The 21,270-nt window shown below is 33.5% G+C and overlaps 2 protein-coding genes across 15 annotated transcripts; one reads left to right on the forward strand and one right to left on the reverse strand.

The window, feature by feature from the left end:
- Positions 1-753: 753 nt before the first annotated feature.
- On the reverse strand, positions 754-14,360 carry LOC132203326 (leukocyte elastase inhibitor-like). 14 transcript variants are annotated; one of them, XM_059631016.1, is made up of 10 exons: positions 11,180-11,194; positions 11,088-11,121; positions 10,869-10,947; positions 9,536-9,633; positions 9,247-9,429; positions 8,987-9,194; positions 8,662-8,876; positions 8,423-8,608; positions 8,232-8,370; positions 5,963-6,362 (listed from the first exon to the last, which is right to left on the reverse strand). In XM_059631016.1, exons 4-10 carry the CDS (start codon positions 9,599-9,601, stop codon positions 6,166-6,168), a joined length of 1,194 nt encoding a protein of 397 aa, XP_059486999.1. In that variant the 5' UTR covers positions 9,602-9,633; positions 10,869-10,947; positions 11,088-11,121; positions 11,180-11,194; the 3' UTR covers positions 5,963-6,165. The 14 variants fall into 14 exon arrangements, with proteins under 14 accessions (XP_059486996.1, XP_059486997.1, XP_059487004.1 ...); XM_059631022.1 differs by lacking the exon at positions 10,869-10,947 and having other exon boundaries at positions 11,180-11,285; XM_059631020.1 differs by lacking the exons at positions 5,963-6,362; positions 10,869-10,947; positions 11,088-11,121; positions 11,180-11,194 and adding exons at positions 7,334-7,833; positions 7,882-8,026; positions 12,372-12,497.
- LOC132203329 (immediate early response 3-interacting protein 1) lies at positions 12,888-13,599 on the forward strand. Its single transcript, XM_059631024.1, has 3 exons — positions 12,888-13,140; positions 13,257-13,355; positions 13,417-13,599. The coding sequence occupies exons 1-3, from the start codon at positions 13,050-13,052 to the stop codon at positions 13,470-13,472; spliced, it is 246 nt and encodes an 81-aa protein (XP_059487007.1). The 5' UTR covers positions 12,888-13,049; the 3' UTR covers positions 13,473-13,599.
- Positions 14,361-21,270: the final 6,910 nt, after the last annotated feature.

Genomic DNA, 21,270 nt, shown 5'->3' on the forward strand with positions numbered 1-21,270 from the left:
TGTAGTTCCTTGAGACGAGAGGTTCGCATGTGGGCGTCCAGCGGCAGCAGGTTTTGCGCAAGGGAAAGTGGCTTTGAAGAACAATTTTTGATCTGATTTTGTGCAACGAGCGGCGACTCTATACGCCTGGGTGAATGCAGAACGAGAAAAAGAACGGCACTTAATATTTATACGTGAGAATACTTTTAGGGCATTTATACTTTGGGAATTTCCACTATTATATAAAACTTGTTTTGCTTCTTTTGAACTGCCCACAGAAAAAAATTAATGATAGGATAATTTGAGGAATCTTAAATTAGCATAGCATGTTTTTAAATGTAAATATAGTTACATCCTTTTTATTGAATACAATTTAAACATATTTGGATATAATATTGAAGCATTAACATATTTAGTGAAAAATAATCTTATATTTAGCGGTTAGAAACTGAAGTTATAAAGCTTGCCAAAAAATATAGGAGTGGCAGATTTATCTTTGAAATTTCCAAGGTAGAACAGAAATGGATGGTCCATGACCATATTTAAGCAAACAACTGGCATTTTTTTTCACAATTAATACGGCTGAAAAAATACAAGTATTTTTGTCCTTACTTTATGACATTAATAACCAAAAAATACTCTGGCAATTCATAACCTTTTAGCTCTTTAAAGTGCTGACTTTAATTAAAAATAATCTTTAAAAGATTATATTTGTTTTTATTGTTTTAGAAAACGGACATGCTTGGTTGTTATAATAGAATTAAAAAAAAAACGTTCAACTTTTAAGTTGGGCCTTTATTGTTTGAAGAGATACAATATGAAAAAAATATTTTGTTACAATGAATTTGCAACTAATCTTTTCAAATTAATTTTATTAGTTTCTTTTTATACTTCCAGAACAAAAAATTAAAATAAATTTTCTTTGCAAATGAATTAAATCCAAATATGAATCTTCTTCCAGTTAAACTTTTCTTTAAGTCAAGAAGAGGCTCCAGCTTTAAAGGTGACTTCAATTTTCTATTTTCTTTTCCAGTTTGATGATATGACCCGAAAATAACGTAACATACTCGTTTTTGTTGGAGCGATACATCAAAGAATATAAAAATGGATGCGAGCAATTGATGCAGGTTGTGCGGCAAATGCTGTCGGTAAATACAGCTGAAAAAAAAATTAGAAAAGAAAAATTAAGTTACAATTTAAACAAGCTAGATTTTAATTTTATTAAAATTCTCTGCAGTATGCCCTAGCTTAAATGGTGAATTAAATTTTCTCAATTTGTTTCTTTCAGTTTGACGACATGGCCCGAAAATAGAGTAACATAGGGACCGTTGCGATTGGAGCGGTACATCAAATAATATATAAATGGATGAGAGACATTGATGCGGGTTGTGCGGCGAATGCCTTTAACTACACAAACAACTGGAAAAAAAATTAGAGATGATAAAATAAGTTCAAATTTGAATAAGATTATTGCAATTAATTGCAAAAATGCTCTGCAGTCTGCACTATGAAGATTATGATACACCAAGAGTATTCTTTTTACATAGCATTAAGAAAATGAATAAACAGGCTAAGAGGAAATTGAACAGCCTCGACACTTTGCGACGAGCTTATGGCTGAACTAATCTGCCGGTGAACAGGCTATTCTGAGGATTTTGCTGAACAAGTGCAAAGTAGAATGGGTGTTCAGCCAAGAATTTAGGAGGTGGATGAATAGCCATCATCCGAGTGGCAACAATTACAGCTGTAAATTAATGCCAATGCATTCTTTTAGTCTGCGAGCAATTAGAAGATAACCACATGAACTACACCACAAAGTGTCGGAAAGCAGTGCACATGCAAAAATAGTTAAGTCGGACAAACGTAAGCAGCTGAAAAATAGGAACAAATAATAAAAAAAAAAATGTTCGCAGCTAGTGACAGTGCCAATAGTGCCATCATTGAACAAATGAAGTTAATGAACATTATTAATTCAGTCTTTTTTAGCCTACAATGCCCTAAACCAGAGGCTAATATAAAACAGTCTAAACTGATACGTGCGTTAACTGATAACTGACGGTCGAACTTTTTAGATTCAAAATAATAGACGCAATATTATGACGCACACTCCAGACTGTAAATATTTGCTGTTCCCCATTGTTGTGTCTGGCTGCATTAGGTGGCAAACAAACAATGTGACAGAGTATGTTTCATATTCATAAATCAAAGCAAAGGGAAAAGGATGGTCAAAAATCTTCAATTCGTCAACTTTCCAACGATGTGCTGCCCCCTTTATCACCTTAATTAACTATATGAAGAAAACTTAAGGAAATGGTTTATTTGTTTAACCATACTCAAAATGGAGATTCTCATTTGCTTATATTTTATTGTTTTCAATAATCATGATTGATCATGATCAGCCTCTGAACTATAATTGAAAAATTTTGTAATACGGTCTATCCATTTCTGACAATGAGATGAGAGAGACTTCATCAAAATTGAAATCTATAATATATTAACGCTGATATTTAGCTCTCTTGCTTTTCTCAGTTTTGCTAGCTTCTGGCAGCTGCAATAAGCGACCAAAAAATAGGGCCACTGGAGGAGATTTCTGGCTCTCAGATAGCAAACTGAAGATGAAGGGGTGGTCAGCTTCAAAAATCTTCAATGCAGGATTTGGTGGCCTTGCCATAGGCCTCATTCTTTTCACTGAATAAAATCACGAAATAAATGAAACGGTTTAAGCATTGTGCTGCATGCAAGGCTTACATCAAGATAAATTTTTAAATTAAAAATCTCAAGCTTTCCATTTCTAAGAGAGAAACATCATTTTCCAAAACGTATTCTATTTTCAGACTGATCTACAAAATGAAAAGATTAGTGGTTTTCTATGATCATGTCCAGCTTTTTAACTACATATAATTGGGAGTTTTTGGTCTACGGATCCAATTAATAAGAAAATTTAATGAAGCAAGGTGTTATAAGATCAATCCAGTTCTGACAAGACATCAAAACTGAGCAAAATTAATGCTGATATTTAGCTCTCTTGGTTTTGCTAGCTTTCGGCAGCTGCAATAAGCGACTAAAAAATAGGGCCACTGGATATTTCTTGTGTGTATTGCTCTCGGAGAACAAGCTGAAGATGAAAGGGTGATCAGCCTCAAAAACAATGGGTCTGGGACGAGACGGGCGTAGGGCAGCGCCAGCTTTTCTCAACCCTGCTGACCAAAAACAAGAAATACCGCCACTTTAGAATTAGCTTTCAGCTAAATGGGTGTAAGAACCAACAAACTTGTAAAATAGTGACCTAAGTGTCATACATAATATAATTAATATATTCATAGTGGGCTCGCGCTCACTGCCTATGCTTGCGATCGCGCTCTCCGAGTCATAAGAACACTGCGCTCGCGTTCAATTGAAAAATTTGAGCCCGCGCTCTGCCCTCTTTATTTAAAATTTTCCTCATTCAGAACACAAAATTTTCATTCAATTTAGTAAAAAAAAAATTAAGTAATATATATTTTTATAAGTTTTATACTTGCTTTTATCTAGAAGCCCAATTCAAACATTAAAGAATTTAATTAAATTACATAATATAGTGATAATAATCAGACAATGAGCATTACATTTAGTATTAAGACTATGCAACTAGGACCACCTTAAGTCTTAAAAAATAACCTATTTTTCTCTCTTTTTGAAGAGAGTGAGAGGACTGAGCAGGACCTAAATATATAAAAATAGAGGATGTTAAAATAAATTAAATAAAAAATTAATAATTCACCTGGAAAGAAGTGGAAAATTCGTTGGAATTTTTAAATTTAATTCAAAAATTATTGCTGCGGCGAAAAACGAAGAGCGCAAAAGAGCGCACGCGCTTTTTGTAAAATTGCTCTAGCGCGCTCTTACCACTATGATATATAATGTGTGTGTATAATTAGTATATATATTTAAATTGACCTGCGCAGCTATTCTTTCATAGAAATTTTTAAAGTTTTAAAGTGAGAATTTTGAATTTGGCACGACGCTTTAGCAGTAAAAAAATCTATATATATCTTGTAATAATTTTACTATATGAAAATGCTTTTACTTTATAACTTCGTGAATCAATTTCAGTTTTCCCACCAAAGCTGGGCTTTTCATAATGAGATTCAATAGAAAAAAGATCAAATCATTGCGCGAATAGGAATCCAGCATTAAAAAAATTTAACGATGATATTAAAATTTAGCTGTCTTGCTTATCTTGGTTTTGCTACCTTTCGGCAGCTGCAATAAGCGACCAAAAAATAGGGCCACTGGAGATTTCTTGTGTTTTGTTCTTAAAGAACAAGCTGAAGATGAAAGGGTGGTCAGCTTCAAAAATAATAGGTCTAGGACGAGGCGGGCTAGGGGCAGCGCCACAAATTAACATCATCCCTGTTGACCAAAAATTAGAAATAATATTTCTTTGGAATCAGCTAAATGCACATTTAAGAATTTTTCCACAGAGAAAATTCATAAGTTTTAAGGTGAAAATTTTTAATGTAGTACAACGCTTTTGCAGTAATAAGTCTATCTTTAACTTGTAATAATTTTATCGTGCTTAATTGCTTACATTTAACTTGAAGGCACAAATTTATTCAGTATACCCACTAAAAGTTTGAATTACCTAGGCTTTCTATAGCAAGATTCAATCAAGTAACAAATCTAAATCAGTGCATTTTGACGAGGGGAATTTACATAAAAATCAACGCGCATTTTTTACTCTCTTCTTATTTTTAGCTTCCGATACTTTTGGCAGCTGCGATAAGCGACCCAAGAATAGGCGTTAGTGGAGATTGCGCACATTTCTTGTTTGTATAGATCAAATTGAAGTTGTAAGGATGGTCAGCTTCAAAAATAATTGTCCTGCTGCGATCAGGTGGACACCAAGTTGGAGCAGCCTCTAGCCCTAATAGCCAAACCCCAAAACCTAAATTAACGTCACTTTTTAAACTATCCATTTCACCTAACCACGCACAGCACACCACAAAAAGAGTGTTCATAGTATTCAAAAAATATCCTATAAACCAAGCCAATAATTATTTTCATTGAACTTTTCGAGATAATATTTTTATTTTCCATCGCACCAAGAGGTGCATGTAGGATTTTTTTAACCTAGAGCGAGATATTGGGAAGAGAGCATTTTTTGAGTTCTTTTTTTATGTTTGAAACTCTAAAAATATCAAATCAGCAAATTCAGCTTTGAATGGAAATAAATCTTAAAATCAGGTAAAGCCTTTTGAACCGAATCCCGTAATTTAATTTAAGTACAATTGATTAACGCGTCCAAGAAAAAGAGACTGTGGAGCTTTGAGGGGAGGATTAAATTTTTTTCTAACTCCATCTCTTTTCCAAAATTATTTCTATTACATCAGCCAAATTGTATTTCATTGACACCATGTGTGATAGTTAGCTAAACTTTATTTTCATCATTAGAAAACTAGTTGTTTTAATATTCTTAGCAAATCATTCAATGAATACATTATTTTTATGGAAAAAATATATACTCAGTTTTGCAAGAAAATTATCGATATGGCTTGAAATCTTCCAAATGTTTAACTTCTCAATTCAATTAATTAAAATTTATCTCTTGTTCTTTCAGCCGTTTGAAAGGTGAGAGGAAAAAAGGGCCCTTTAATCTTGAGTTTCTTGTTTTCATATCTAGTTTCTTTCTTAAAAAGTTATTTTCATAGCTGCGTTGTTATGTACAATATACAAAGTTTGGATTTGAAATATGTTCTTTTTGCATTTTTAAGGCAGTCATCCTGTCATGAAAATTTCGAGCTGTCAATGCTTTTGGCTTTGCAACTTTCAGTAGCTCTACAACCGTCATTGGATATTGCCCTGATTTTCTCGTTAGTTAGCATCAAATTTAACTTAAGGGGTGCTCAGCTTTGAAAATAATAGGTCTTCTATGACAAGGTGAGCCCTCCTAAAATATTTTCATCCCTTACCCGGTACCACCTCTAACAAGTTGATGTTTGAGAAAAAAAAACACTCCGATCTGAATGAAATTTGGAGTGCAACTTCTGCTGAACCATTGAAAACAAATGAACTGGATTAACTTTTAATTATTGTTCACAGAGTCAATTCTATTTATTTTTCAAAATTATTTTCATTGAGCGCTATGTTCAAAATAACAGAGTCCATGCTTGAAATCAATACATTGACAATAAAAATCAAGAACGCTCAACGCTCATATTTAGCTTTCTTGGCATTGCTAGCTTTCAGCATCTTTAAAAGGTGACCCGAAAAAAGGGTCATTGGATATTGCCTGCATTTCTTGCTTGTTTGGATCAGATTGAAGATGAAAGGGTGGTCAGCTTTGAAAATGATTGGTCTCCTGCGAGGGGGTGGCTTCGCACATCCTTTTAAAAATTTTAACGCTGCACAGAAACAAGGGAAGTTAGTTAAAAGTCTGTAGCTACCACTCAATATTTCCAACTAACTATTAGGCGAGGAATTTTAAGTCCTGAATTTTCAAATGCAAATTTTTTTAGCAGAGAATAATTTTAACAATACAGCACACCATTTTAATTGCAAATGAAAGCAATTAATTGAAATTTAATTTTTTTTCAGGTTAAGCCTTGTTAGAACTAAGTCTTAGTCTAAAGATTTAGATTGTGCACATTGAAGCTCAACTGACTAAGATGTCCAAGAAAAAGAGGCGCTGTAGTTCAATTCCGCAACGAGACTTAAAAAATAAAGTTGAAGTGGAAGGCACGATTGGCAAAAATAAGATTCTTTCTTTTGGGAATGCCAGAGCGGCGCCAAAACGTATACGCGTATACCCACCAATGTAAATAAATGCAATGCATGTTAGTATTCTTTTGCGATAATTATTAGCAAAGGGCTCAGACTACATTTAAAAATTAAGCAAGTTTGCCATATTAAATAAAATTATAGTTCGTCTCTGGCTCTTTCAGCTGAATGAATGTGTGAAATGCGACCGGAAAACAGCGGCACTGGAGAATGTTCATTGTTGAGGATTAAATTGATGATGAAAGGATGGTCCGCATCAAAAATCATCAAATCCTCTAAATTGGGAGCACACCGCCTCATTCTCACGACTGCAACTGGACAAAATCATTGAACACCACTTTAGTAGTGGTTTCTATTCGCCACTAAAATTATTACACTATGGAAAGTGTCATGCTACATGCTATTAGTGATTAAGAAAGTAGTGTGAAACAGTGGTATTTGCTTTAAAACCCAGAATTTACTACTCAATTATGAATTCCGAGTAAATTCTTTTTAACCACAATTGACCACAATTTATAAATTTGATAGTTTTAGAGCAACATACAGACCATACGCACAAACGCGTGTTCAGAAAATATTGACAGGAATAATGAATAAGGACTTAAAACAACAATAAAAAAGACAAGAAAAAAAAATACAAAGGAACTCACTTAAAAAGCTGATTAGTAAATTGGCACAGCAACTCTGCCACCAAAAAGCGTAACTCTGGGTTCGTGGTGAATCAGTGTTATAAGGAAAGGGTGCTCGGCCAAAAATTGGGTGCACACTGAGCGGCAACTCAAAACTGACTCTACGTCAATCCAAGATCACCGCCATTAGATTTTTTTCTTCTAATGATTGGTGGTATGATATGTAATAAAAGTATATTGCAACCATTTTAAACAGCACATCAGAATCTTTTGTTTATTATTTATTAAAAGCTCTCACTTGAGGAATAAATGCAGCTGATACAATAATAGCTTTAAGCATAGATACAAAAAATGCTGGTGAATATTGTGTGATTAGATAGAAGATTATTGGACGATCAGCAAAAATGATGTTCTGACAAATGTGCATTTCATCTCACTTATGAAAACACCTAAAAAATTTGGAAATCTTCTCAGTATGACTGTTTGATGGTTCAAAATGTCATAAATGACTTACGCGCAAGATTAAACCGGATTCGAAAGTCTTCCCTCAAATAGAATAGTGGACCGATTTTGAGTGAGGAAGAAGATAAACGGGTGATCGCATAGAACAATCAACTGTCTTGTTGGCAAACAGGCGGACATTGCCATTATGGCGACCACTGAACAAGACAAATACAATGTAATACAATTTTTTTGATTACGTATAAAGTATAAGCTTAAAACTGGTTGATAGTATGCATAATATAAATGGTTGCAATATTCTCAAATAAATGAAGTGCTGTTCTATCAACTGTGCTAATAAAAATGTTAAAGCAAAAGCAAAAGGCAAGCTACTTGTAAAAGGTAACATATGCTTGTATCTACCTGTAGCAGCAGCCGCTTCTGTCCCCTCCTCAGACACCTCAATGAATGCCTTCTGCAAAACTTTTGAAACTTGCAGGGGCTCAGACTCGCTGATACCAGACAAGTCAGCATCATTGGTGAACATGTGTCCCAATCCCATCTATAAAATTTTCAGTCTAATACAAATTACACCAAGACAATAAATTTCTTACTTTGGACAAGACACCTTGAAGATCCAGAGTGGTTTCAATCTTGAACTTGGGCAGATAGACTTCCACCTCCTTGTTGTGGGCCTTCTGCAGGATTTCACCTAGGTCAGCAGTGGCCAGCTTTTTCTCCAGCTCTGGCAGGCCAGTCCTCTTGTCAGGCAAGATAATAGCCATGCTCAGTTCCTTGCCCTGTATGAAAGTTTTAATTATTTTCAATAAATCAACATGCAAAATTAAATAACTGTGTAAGGCAAAATCAGCAGCTGAGCTTCCAAGTCATCAAGCTTGGCATATTCGAAGTAGCTCTTCTGGTACATGAACGGAACTTCAATGCTGTTGGTCTCATCAGAGTAGAAAGGACGATCTTGTGTGCTTGATTTTATGAAGGGCTTCAGCCATGGGCCCTTGAAGTAAATGGCGTTGACCAAGACCATGCGGGTCAGAGAGTCAAAATCACCTTAAAATTAAAATGTCTTACAATTAGTTTTTCCGGGTTAATTTCACGCTTTCTTATTTCATGTCACTAAATTCATAGACATTTTGAAAATAAGCAAAAATTAGGCTTACTGCTCTTCACAATGTTCTGGATCTTTTCCTTGGTCTGCACCTTGACCCAATCGTTAATGGTGCTAGCTGCAGCTGCTTCCAAGAAATTGACATTTTCAGCAGTAACGTTGAAAGTTTTCTCCAAGGCGGAAATGTAATCAGGAACAAGATCGAAACCAGCCTTCACAAAGATCTTGTTGGCGATGGACAACTCCACTTTCTCAACATTCTATTTTAAGATTTTTTATTTAAATGGATTGCTTCAATATTTTTAAACCCACCCTCAGCTTTTCCATCAACTGACGAAGTCCTTCAAGAGCATCCTCCTTTTTCTCGGGCAGGTGTAGGCCCTGGGCAATCAACGAGTTGGATTTGCCCTTAGCTCCAGTGTGGACCATAGCGAGGGCCGCCAGCAAGCTGAACGGGGAAGAGATGATATTTCCCTGATTGGAAAGAGCCACTTCCTATAAACATGAAATAAAATTTTTAAATGCACGCATTATGATAACAGTAATAAGAACAGAAAATTTAATTGAACACAACAAGTGATAATAAAAAAAAAATTTTTACCTTAAAGAAGTCTCGGCTGAAATCAGCATTGCCTTTAGCAACTGCGTCTAAAGGTGATGAAGCCATGGCCAACGAAATCGCCAAGATTAGCAGGAAAACTGCAACACAGACGAATATCTTGTTCAGTAATGAAAAATTTAAGCCAAACAGTCACGTGAGCACTCAATGTTTGTTTGATCTACGATAAGATAAACTTTGTATGATTTGTGAGGGATGGATATTATCAATACCAGCTTAAAACAGAATAAGAAGACAAATCTCCAAAAAGATTTATGTAATACGCAATGAAAAACACCGGATCATTATCTAAAAATCAATGGCAAGTTAATTTTATCGAAAAAAGTAACGTAGCTCTACGCATGTAATAACCTTTAGAAGAAAAAAAATTATAAAACTATGCATTTAAAATTTTACTGCAATTCATGTAGCTAATAGTTAGCTATGAATTACATTGTTTGATTTTTAACTTCAGTTGTAGGTGTTGGCAGCTGATAAGGAATATTTTTTTTAAATACTTTTAACAAAATGCAATAAGCTTGGAAAAATGTAGATGACTGCCATCTTTAATCAGCCAAATCACTAGTTATGTGGGCTCGAATCATCACACTTAATTTAGGGCGTTAGTCAGAAAATGAACCTACATGTGTCAATCAGTATATTTGGCAAGATTGAAAGTTGACTAAAAAAATCTAATCTATGAACTAACATTGAGTAAGAAAAGTCATTTTATTTGCAAAAGGCTGGTTTTTAAGATAGCCTGTGATCAATAACCTGTCTAAAACTTCTTCAGATAACATTTTAAGGGGAGCTTAAAAAGAAAAATGATTTCACTCAACTTTAAAACGTTTGAAAAAGCGCAAGACTTTTCTTAAAAAAAGTCTACTGTGGTTTTTACGTTTTTTACTGCAACTTCCAGCGATAATAAAATGATAAGATTGTGAAGAATGTTCTTGAATTTTAGTGCAGTAAGAAATGTAGACTTTGGAATTCAAAAAGTCAAACAAATTTTCACAATGATATACTTATAACATACCACAAAATGCCTAGCGCGAATCGAACATGCAGTGAATGTTCAGAATTTATCTACTTTAGTATTCTACATAACAATGCCCTGCCAGAGGCGGGTGAGATTATTTCCTTGGAAACTAAACACACAACATTTCCCACTGACAGTGCTGCATTATCATTAGATAGCAAACAAGTGGTCAATCATAGTTGAACTAATGAAAAAAAAAAATTGATTTACAGATTTACCAAATAAATTTTCAAAAAAAAACCCACAAATACGCAGTTTAAATTATATACATATAAAAAAAAACTAGTAAAAACTTACCACAAAAATCAGTGCAGAACGGTATATTTAGATATTCTTATACACTATTGTTATGCTTAAAAAATTTCACGTTTCAGGTCTGGAAAATGAAATGTTTTTAACTAAACCTTGCTAAGTTAAATTTGTAATATAAATAAAGATAAAAATACAGAGACGCTGAAATTTTTGATAAAGATTGAGTAAACATAATATAATATACATAGTTTGATAGTTACTCACATGCAAGAGAGCTATGTGTAATGCATGATTTAGCCTGTCACAAAAACAATTAAGGGTTGAATTAGTGATTTTCTGACAAGTTTTAAGCTTACAAGTTGTCCTATGTTGCTATAACTTCTATAACTGTGAACCAAGTCTGGAATTCCTGGTCTATATAAAAAGTCACAGTAAGACTTTTCAAAAAGTCTTATTTTAATAATGTCTTATGTCTTATTACATAGAGATACCAGAGATACAAAGTCCCACTAACTAAGTCTAAGGTCTAAATTTAAGTCTTCTAAAAAATAACATCGATAAACGTTATAGCTTGTGACCTAACACGATACTTAAAATACTTTAAAAACAAAGACATGGCCGAAATTTAATTTTCAGTCATTGTAAAAAAAAGCCCTAATTGAGATACTTGGGAATAAAATATCGACTAAACATCATTAAATAATGTATTATATCATATTACTAGATTTTGTAATAAATGAAGAATAAAGCTGGAAAAGATGAATGATCTCTAGGTTTTTTAAAATTATCTATCCCTCTTGGGAAAGGCACCAGTGGTAAAGTGATAGCAGTCAGTTAACCCGACCTTTCTGTGACACAATACTTATTATTTTTACGTTTCTAGAAAATGAGTTTGAGTTAAATATATGATATTAGATTTCCAATAGCTTGAATATTGTACACAATAATTTCCAGAGAAATGGGCCCCGCGCCAAAACAAATTATGTATGTTTATGTAATACTTTATCATACAGTCATCAACAGCAATGTTTTGGGCGAGGTATATTTTTCATATTTTTATAGCAATGGCATGGAATTTTACAATCTTATAGATTATAATAGTACCTAGCAAGAATCTGCCGGCCAATGTATCAGACCAAGGAAATAACGGTCATTTGGAAGATTTTTTTTAAATTTCAAATATTAAACGTGAAAGAAAAACAGGTTAGGAATTTGCGAGTCAAAAATGCAAAACATGTAAAACAACACCCAAGGTCAAAACGCCGAACGAAACAAAAAAATCTTGCTTTTGGGCGTTAACAATGACGCATGTATAAGAATTTTTTAAATTTCATGTGCAAATAAATTCTAAACGAACTTTCCAGAAGAATTTTCAAAATTCGAGTGCAATTAATTGAATAGAGGTGGAAAATATGGTATTAACATGCAAGAAAATTTGATTAAAACAGAAAAAATAATGAGGCATCATTTGAACCATGAACCACGTCGCCGTGCAAGGAAGTAGGAAAAGCGAATCCAAAACGGAAACGACAAAAGGCGTTGATTTACCGCATTTCGTGCGCCGATCCATTCTGAAAGTTCTTCTCTAACTAACCGAAATTACAAAACACGCTCCACTTACTCGAAATCTGACCTCCAACCCGGTGAACTTTGACAATGCCCAGCTTAGTTTGTTTACTTTACGCGGTCACGTCCTGCGTCAAAGAATTCTCAGCAAGAAGCAAAGCGTACTTGAAACTCTTGAAAGCAACAGCTAACAAACGACGATTGTTATTGTTCTCGGATTCTTTTTTTATCGGTTTTTTAAGTGCGTACCGGTAAAATTTTCAAAATCATAGACTTCAGATTATTTGCAAAAAATTCTTAATTAAATTTTGAATATGCATTGAATGCTATGAAAAACTAATTTTGAATATGTTCAAATCCCTCTGTGAATTATGTGATTATTTAAATAAAGAATTTGGCTAAATTATTGGTGTTATCATCTGAATACAAACCGGTTAAGCAATTACATATATGACGTCAGAGCCGCCGGTCGCGCCCACGTTGCCAGCTCTCCACGGTCCACGCCCTCTTCCGTATGTAAAGTAAACAATTGCGGACATACGTGAACATCATTTGTTTTTATTTTCCTCGTTTTTGATCAGATTTGATTGTTTGCATTCTACGCTATTTGCCCTCAGTCTGACACCGGAAGGTCGAGGTGTTTATTTCCACTAAGTTAAAATGGCTTTCACTCTTTGGACTTTATTTGAGGCATCACTGTTGTGCCTGAATGCTGTTTGCGTTTTACACGAGGAGCGATTTCTGGCCAAAGGTAAACGCACGGACACTTATTAGTCATTAAATAGACTAATGAACCATACAAAATCAGAGATAAAAATCAGGAAATAAAATATTACGTTTATCATGAAAATATGACAAATTTTACAGTTGGCTGGGGTGCAAATCAGGTGCACGGATTTGGAGAGCAACCCTCGGTGAAATCGCAAGTGCTCAATTTGATTAGGTCCATTCGAACTGTCATGAGAAGTAAGACTGATTATATTTTGTTAATAAATCGATGACTCTAATTGGATGAAATTTTTTACAGTTCCTCTGATTTTCCTCAACATACTGACAATAGTCTTCAAATTAATCCTTGGGTAACCCTAGCTTTTATAAAGCTAGGGCAAAATTGGAAATTCTTGGATAGACTCAAAACACCTGGTCTACTGTAAATCCGCTTTGAAACATTTGTTATTTATAAATAAACTTGTAATTTGTACACTTCAAACCAGTTTATACAATATTTGGCAGGTAAAAATATTTGTGTTGAGGAAATCTTCTAATTTTCCTTAGAATATATTCTGCATGACAAACAATATCAACCAAAGTTATCCATAAACTAAAAAAATAATCTTATAATTATCTCCAAAGTATCGCAAAGAGGAAAGCTTGCCAAAATGGCAAAGGATTAAAGTTAGACATAATGATAAGACTTTTGCAAAAGTCACAAATAATTAAATTCCATCAAGTTGTGTTATTTGACTAACAATAGGAGAAGTCTAGCATTTTTTTTTTGTCATTTTACACTTTTTATACTCACTTAATAAGGGAATTTCAGATTGTTGCCCTGGTGAAGAATTTACAAACAAAAATTAAAAATTTGATTTTAATTGAATTTTCAAAAGTAATCTTAGTCTAATTTAAGGTACATCAGCTTGATTCTTGACTGTTATTAATTTTATAAAACAGGATCTACTTTTGATGAAAAAAGAAAATTACTCTCTATGTAAATAGCATTTTAATTGCTTTTAATTTTCCAAATAAAATAATATCACATTTTTAAATAAGCTTTAAATAAAAAAAAAAAATAGAAGCGTAAATTTTAATTATTTTTCATTCGCTCAAAAAACACTCTGAAGTCTGAACCAAAAAGCTAAAAAAAAATCTCATTAAACATTATGCACATCGTACACATCATTGATTCAATGCTTACCCTGAAAGATCCAACTAAGCCGGTTGCTCTTACCAAAAGAACGAAATTGTACAAAGATAAAAAAAAGCTATAACCTGAACATAAGACTTTCACGAAAAGTCTACATCTTCAGGAAACGAAATACAGTATGTACATACTGTAAATTATGCAACCGGCAAATCTGAAATGCTTTACCAGTTGCATAATATAGTGATTGGTTTTCTTGCACAGTCAATTACACGAGAAGCATTTAAGAAGCAGACGATGACGAGTCATTAAAATTTCTCATCTGAAGCGACCACATGATTGTTTGCCGAATGGTATAAAAAAGTCGAGATTACTAGTAGAATGTGCGTTAAGTCTCTTGATCATTTTGCCGGCTTTCTCTGCATACACCTTTTAATAATTCTCCAACAGGTGAAGATCTTTCATCAGAGAAAGCGAATGACCTTTGCCCATCAGTAGTGGTCAGCAGTCCTTTTTAAATTAAAATTAATTTACTGCATACGTGAATGGCGATTAATGCATACGTACTGATCATTGTGACATATTTACCTCAATGCTTAATCACTGGTGTGCAAACAAGTTTTTTTTTTTACTAATTGTAGAGTGAAAAATATATTATTAAAAAATATTTTTACTAACTAGCATTTCCATAGTAAGAAACTGATATGGAACATATTAATCATATTTTTTTCTGGAGAAGATATAATTTTTAATTCACTTTAAGCTATAATTTTAAATGAAATGAATAATAATGTAATGCCGATAAAACTTTTCATATCTTCATAATTTTGGCAATAATATAGAGCGTTATAGAGGGATACGCAGAACAAATTGCTGATTTCAATTATATTTCCTCATATTTAACAAGTACAATATTATGTTATACATATTATAGAGGTTTAAGTAAAAAATATCTGCAGAAACGAATTAATCATTTTTCAAGTTATGCCGTGCTGACAGTGAATGACGTTACAAGAGAAAAATGCTATATTTTTGCTCGAACAAGGCAGCAGGCGGTTTGGCAATCGTGCAAAAATTTGCATTTGAAAGAGGTAGTAAAAGTGTGTGCGATGAGAGCAGCGACGGGTCCTAGAATGATTATGCACGCCGACGCCGACGCTGCTAAACATGATTGTAATTTGGGGAAACTGCCGTCGCTGATGGTGTAAAAACGGAAGAGCTCCTGCACGCTTTTCAGAGGTGCGAACTGAAGGTCTCGGAAGAAAATGCAGCTCATTATCTCTTTCTCTCAGCGTGCGTCGTGGATGACACGAATTACCAAGCTACCGCGGAGATGCAATTATTTTCACGTGGCAACATCATTAGGGAATTTCCTTTTATATTGTATAACAGGCCCGCGAGAGAAGACTGACATGATAAATTAATGACTTTGCTTATTTTTTATTCACACACCGGCATTAAGAGAGGGTAAATAAAAAAATTTCAAAATATGACCAACGCGTTAAAAGCAGGGAAAGAAAAGACAACATTAATATAATATACAGGAGTTATTCGTTTTATTTTCAACTCCATCGAATTCAAAACTTTTTCAATTTAACTTAGCAATATGAAATAAAAAAAATAAATAAAATTGGATTTTGAAAAATTACAGAGACCAACATATTATGCTGTCTTGACCCCCCAAAAAATCATTTGTTTAAATCAAGATTGCAACTCTTAATTTTGTTTCATATTATTGCCAATTTGCCATTTCAGTTTTTTTTATAATTTTTGTAATTATAGGGGTGAGAAAGTTCATCTCTACTCTACTAGACATAATACGACCTTCTCTTTCAATTTTAGTTTTTTAGACACGCATGGTGCCAAGGCTACTCTTTGATGACACGACCTGGCACCTCTTCTCTTCTGCAAACACTGATCAGCACCAATTCGCACAAAACATGTTTGCGCATTTTGCTCTTTGCACTTTCCCTTTCCAATTTCATCTCATTGTCAGTAATGACGGACTTTTAAAGCTTATGTATTTTCTTTTGCAAATTAAGTAGGTGTCCTGCTTTTTGCAACAATACGTGCGAAACGAATATGTCACGCAGATTATGTCACATCGCGAAGGGCACAATGCGTTGCTAACAATTAGGCTTTATAATGCAATCAATTTGCTGGATGCTAACTGCGCGCCTTTTTAATTATCTCGCTTGCGCGGTCCCAAGACATGCATCAATTGAATGGAGTGTACTCTTCTTAATTAACCTCATTACACTCAATTGCTATATCTGAATATGACATTGTGTCTCGCGATTAGTCCAGATGCTTATCTTTTCTCTCAACTTCACCTGCAAATTTTTAAATATTCAATATTTTTCAAAACGCAAAATTGATACCATTGCAACAATGGGTTCAAGCTGTAGAATAGCAACAAAGTTTTTAATTTAATCTATTAATTAAAACACATCATGTGCTTTCAAATTGTTTGAATTTTTTTTTATCAAAGTCAGTTTTCAAGTAAGTGATTAACAACAGCACGCATAATGTTATTTAATGCATAATTATATAATCATCATTTTTATATAGAATTTTATACAATCTACAATACGGCGGAAGAAAATTGGAACACATAATTTGCTAGCTGGCAAAATTACAAAAACGACCTATTCATTTAATTTTAGCCACTGATAAGGACCACAAGCATAAAAAATTAATGATATATCAATAATAATAAAAATTAAACGTTATAATACAATCTCAATTTTCTCCTGCAGATTCAAGAATAAAAAGCTATAAAAAGAGAAGCAATTCATACGCAGCGACCAATATTGTTTGCAAGCTGCGTGCTAAGTAGAGTGTTAAATGAGCCGACAAAAAAGTGAGCATTATTTTCTATAGCTATTGTGTTCCAATCAGATCTTCTCTGACGCAGATGAAAAAAGCCGCCAATTCAACATTTCAAGAGTGTATAGCGTCAAGCTGTAAATTAATGAGTGCCGTTTGCATGCCGTCTGCGCGTTGCACTTAAAAAAATTACTAAACGCAAAGGAACCGCACTCGCCCGCTCATCACAAGATCGCGCACATGAATTGCAACCTAATTCAAATCAGCTTTTGATAGAACGGCCGGGCGTTGCGAAATTTTTGTGCCAGTAAGACGTGCCTGCATTGAAATTAGTTCTTCTCGTTGCAAATGCCAGAAAAAACTCGCTTGAGAGAGAAACTGGAACGCACGTTCAGTTTACTGTCGGTAATCACACCCAGAATCGTCTGTCTGAAAATGAGTTTATATAAAAGCAAAGGGCTTTGTGTAATACGTAAGAAATTATTGTTGAATCTGCATAAAAGCTTAACTTGCACACCGCACATGTGTGTTTTTTTTTTTTTTAAAGATAAAATTCCCTTATTGGGCTGATTTCAAAATAGCAAAATTGATAAATTGAAATTTACTTGTTAAATGAACTCTGGAAAAATATAATAAAATGTCAATGCAGATTTTTAAATTCTGCTTCTTACTGTCATAAACGTATAATACAAATGCCCATTTAAAAAAAAATTCTTTAAACTTTGGGTAACAATCAAAAGCAATTGAATTCAGCTATAATGAGAAAACCTATGGACCCCAACGGACCTCACATTTTTCTTTTTATTGTTACTACCGTATTGGGTTTTGACAAAGGACAAGAGACCAACAAACGCTGTCTTGACCTTATACCTATCTTAAACTCAAATGTTGCACTGTTATAATCAAAAATTTAACTTCCCAGCCGACAATAATATCAGCAAAAAGATCCATAAAATTATGTGTGGTGCGGCAATAAATAATTTCATTTTTTTTTCATTTTGCCAAGCATAATAAAAAAAAAATCATAAATTAACCGGTTTTATAACCATATTTGGATATCAAAATATTTTATTAAGTACATCGGAAATTTTCATCACTAAAATTGCACGCGAGCTGTGTTGTTGCTTCTCTCGTTCGACGTTCAACCCACATGTTCGTCTGTCTGACACGGTACGGTGCAGCTTTTAGAGATCACTTTCTCACGCTCTTAGAAGCAATGAATCTCAAATTAAAGCTGGTCTCCTCCCAGCACAAAAATCACTCTGTGCATCACTTGTTTGTGCGAATTGAGTTTTTTTTCGTTCTCCTTGTCTGATGGAAGTAATATTCAACTTTTTCCTCCACAATTTTGCTTTTACATCTTACGCCACAACCCACTGCAAATGGTATGCATGTTCTCAACGAACATGAATTAATTTTGACCAATTCACCATTTGCGAAATCGAATACCATTGGTTCTTATGGCAGCCTTATCTTAGAATGATTGAATCTTTTCAATCCTAAGATATGTTGTAGTAGATGCAAAATAAAAAATATTGGCGTTGGAAAAATCAAAATTGGTTCAGCGTGGTGAATTAATTGATTGAGTCACGCATTACACGTCTTACATTAAAGCTGCAGATATTTTTGACCAAATATAATACGTGATTTATATAATTTTAAACACGTTCGGCAATGTTTGGCGGTGGCCCTTAAAACTTTCACTCCTGGTGCGACAAAAACCTTTAGGTGACTCGTCCGGCATAATGTTCGCAAAGGCCGCAATTAAGACGCGCAAATTGCTCAGAAGTCACCTTTTATTATTACCTGCCAGACGCGCAATGTGCAGGACAACATTCCCTATGCTGGACAATTAGTGCTTTTTTTAAACACATTGCGATTTGAAAGCCAAGAGAATGACAGCCGACGGCAATATTCTTGCGTAAATTTTTGAAAGGAGGAAAATGGAAAAGGGAATATTACAAAAATATATCTCAAGACAAAGAAGATAGAACTTAAGCATTTGATAAAGTAGTTAATAGTTTTATACTTTTAATATATAATATCAGAAATAATATATATTTTGGTGTCATCTGAATTTTGAAAATTTTATACAATTTACATATTTACTAGCCAATCCTCATGTTATAAAAGTAAATCTCTACTTGAGCAATGGCCACGGACAAAATTTATTTCAATAAATTTTAGTGTTCAGACATTAAAAAATAAAAAGTAATGGCAATAAATTTAAAAAAAAAATGATTATGTCAACTTAAAATTTTTTTGTAATAATTTTTTTTAACAAACTTTGCAATTACTTAGATGAAAGTTATTTTATTACTTTATTTTTGTTGATTGATTGTATTTAGAAGTAAAAGTTATATAAATTTAAAGTCAAATCTTAGCAAAAAAATAATCTAAAATTGTATAAAAAGTTAAAAATTCTGGTAGAAAGGATTAATCAAAAGTTTATTAGTAGTATCAAAAGATAGTCTCCACAGCCCATTCTGAGGTATTAAAATTAAAAAAAAAAAGTAATAATATCTTCATTAATTTCTTTACTATAGGAACTTAGCGTCACAATAGTTTCACCTCTATATTTTATAATTTGTTTTTCCTCATCATTTGCCTTTCACAGATTTCTCTCCAATTTATTATTTTTTTTTTAGTTTTTAATTTTTTTTGTCATTTAAGCTGCGTTAATCAAGCTCTTGAATGTGCGTATATACCAAAAGTTAATCTTATATTCTGCTGCATCACGAATGGATTTTATCTTTTGGGCCAAATCACTCTGAAGACTTGATGCCCGCAGCCCCACACATCACATACAAGTATTTCGGTATCTAGTCTCTGTTGTGGCAGAAAGCGCTGCTCAGAACACACAAATCCCAAAAGCCTTTCACATTTTACAATCATCATCACAGAGAAGCGCTCAAATTACTCGTCAGCATTATTATCATAATAATATTCGGCGGAAAATCGCCTTTTACAAATTATTACGTCGATCTCTTATTTCAATCGACTTGAGGATTTTCTCTCCTAATTCATCTCGCACTTGATGGTTCATCGATTATGTGCAGCTATTAGGGAATAATATTACATCACATTGCAAGCAAAAGGTGTTCCTCCTTGTGCGCCGCCGTCTGCTGTCGCATCAATCTATAAAAACGAACTTTCACACGCACACATTTGCGGTCATTTATTTGAGTTGTTTACTATCGTACCGACAGCTTTGACCATCTCACAGTTGTGAAACAAACATAGAAGGTTCCAGATAAAAACAACAGTTTTAAGTTTAAGCCTTTTAAAATATTACGCTGCAGTCGCTGCACGGTATAAATTTTAGGCATTGTCGTTAATTTGGCAAGTCGTAGTTTTCTAGTTCAAGGGAAGATTTTTTTGTTTATTTGGATAATTTGTTCAGAGCTATATCTCTGTAAATACTTACCGCAGGCGTGTGGATAGATTTCAATGACTTCTGTATTTGCAGCACTTTTTTGCACTTTAATTTCCAAGGCTTTCCTTGTTAGTTGTTAGCTTACTAAATTATTTAGGGGGACCCAAAATTTGACAACACTTCTATGTTTGCTTATATTTAGCAAAGTAGTAAATCACACAACAAGTTTAGTGTGTAGTAGAATTTTTTAACTTCACATCGACCGCCTTGTTCTTCCTAATCAAATAGCCAAACTTTTTTCTATATCATATATATATATATATATATATATATATATATATATATATATATATATATATATATATATATATATATATATATATATATATATATATATATATATATATATATATATATATATATATATATATATATATATATATATATATAAAGCGATTATTGGGAAAGTTAAAAATGTACTTGTGAAAAAAAGACTTGCTTCTCGGATAATGTTTTATCTCTATTTTATTGATCTTTCAATAATCAGACACAAGTCATGATTTTTCTGATTGATTTTGTAAAAATGAATGGTTTGCTTTCTCTAAACGATTTCCGCGATTATCAAAACATAAAAAAAAACACATGCATATTATTTAATAGCACCATTTGGAAATTAGGCAAAAAGGCAAACAACTTTTTCAATCATCACAACAATGAATCACGATTACGCAATGCTCGGCCCAATTAAACCAGCAATTAACGTGAAGACCTGACCATTAAAAGGCAATCACGGAAGAGATCAAAGGGCCTCACTG

This window comes from Neocloeon triangulifer, unplaced genomic scaffold, assembly GCF_031216515.1.
Source record: "Neocloeon triangulifer isolate White Clay Creek 2 clone unplaced genomic scaffold, ASM3121651v1 ptg000017l, whole genome shotgun sequence".
In the NCBI taxonomy this organism is placed as follows: Eukaryota; Metazoa; Arthropoda; class Insecta; order Ephemeroptera; family Baetidae; genus Neocloeon; species Neocloeon triangulifer.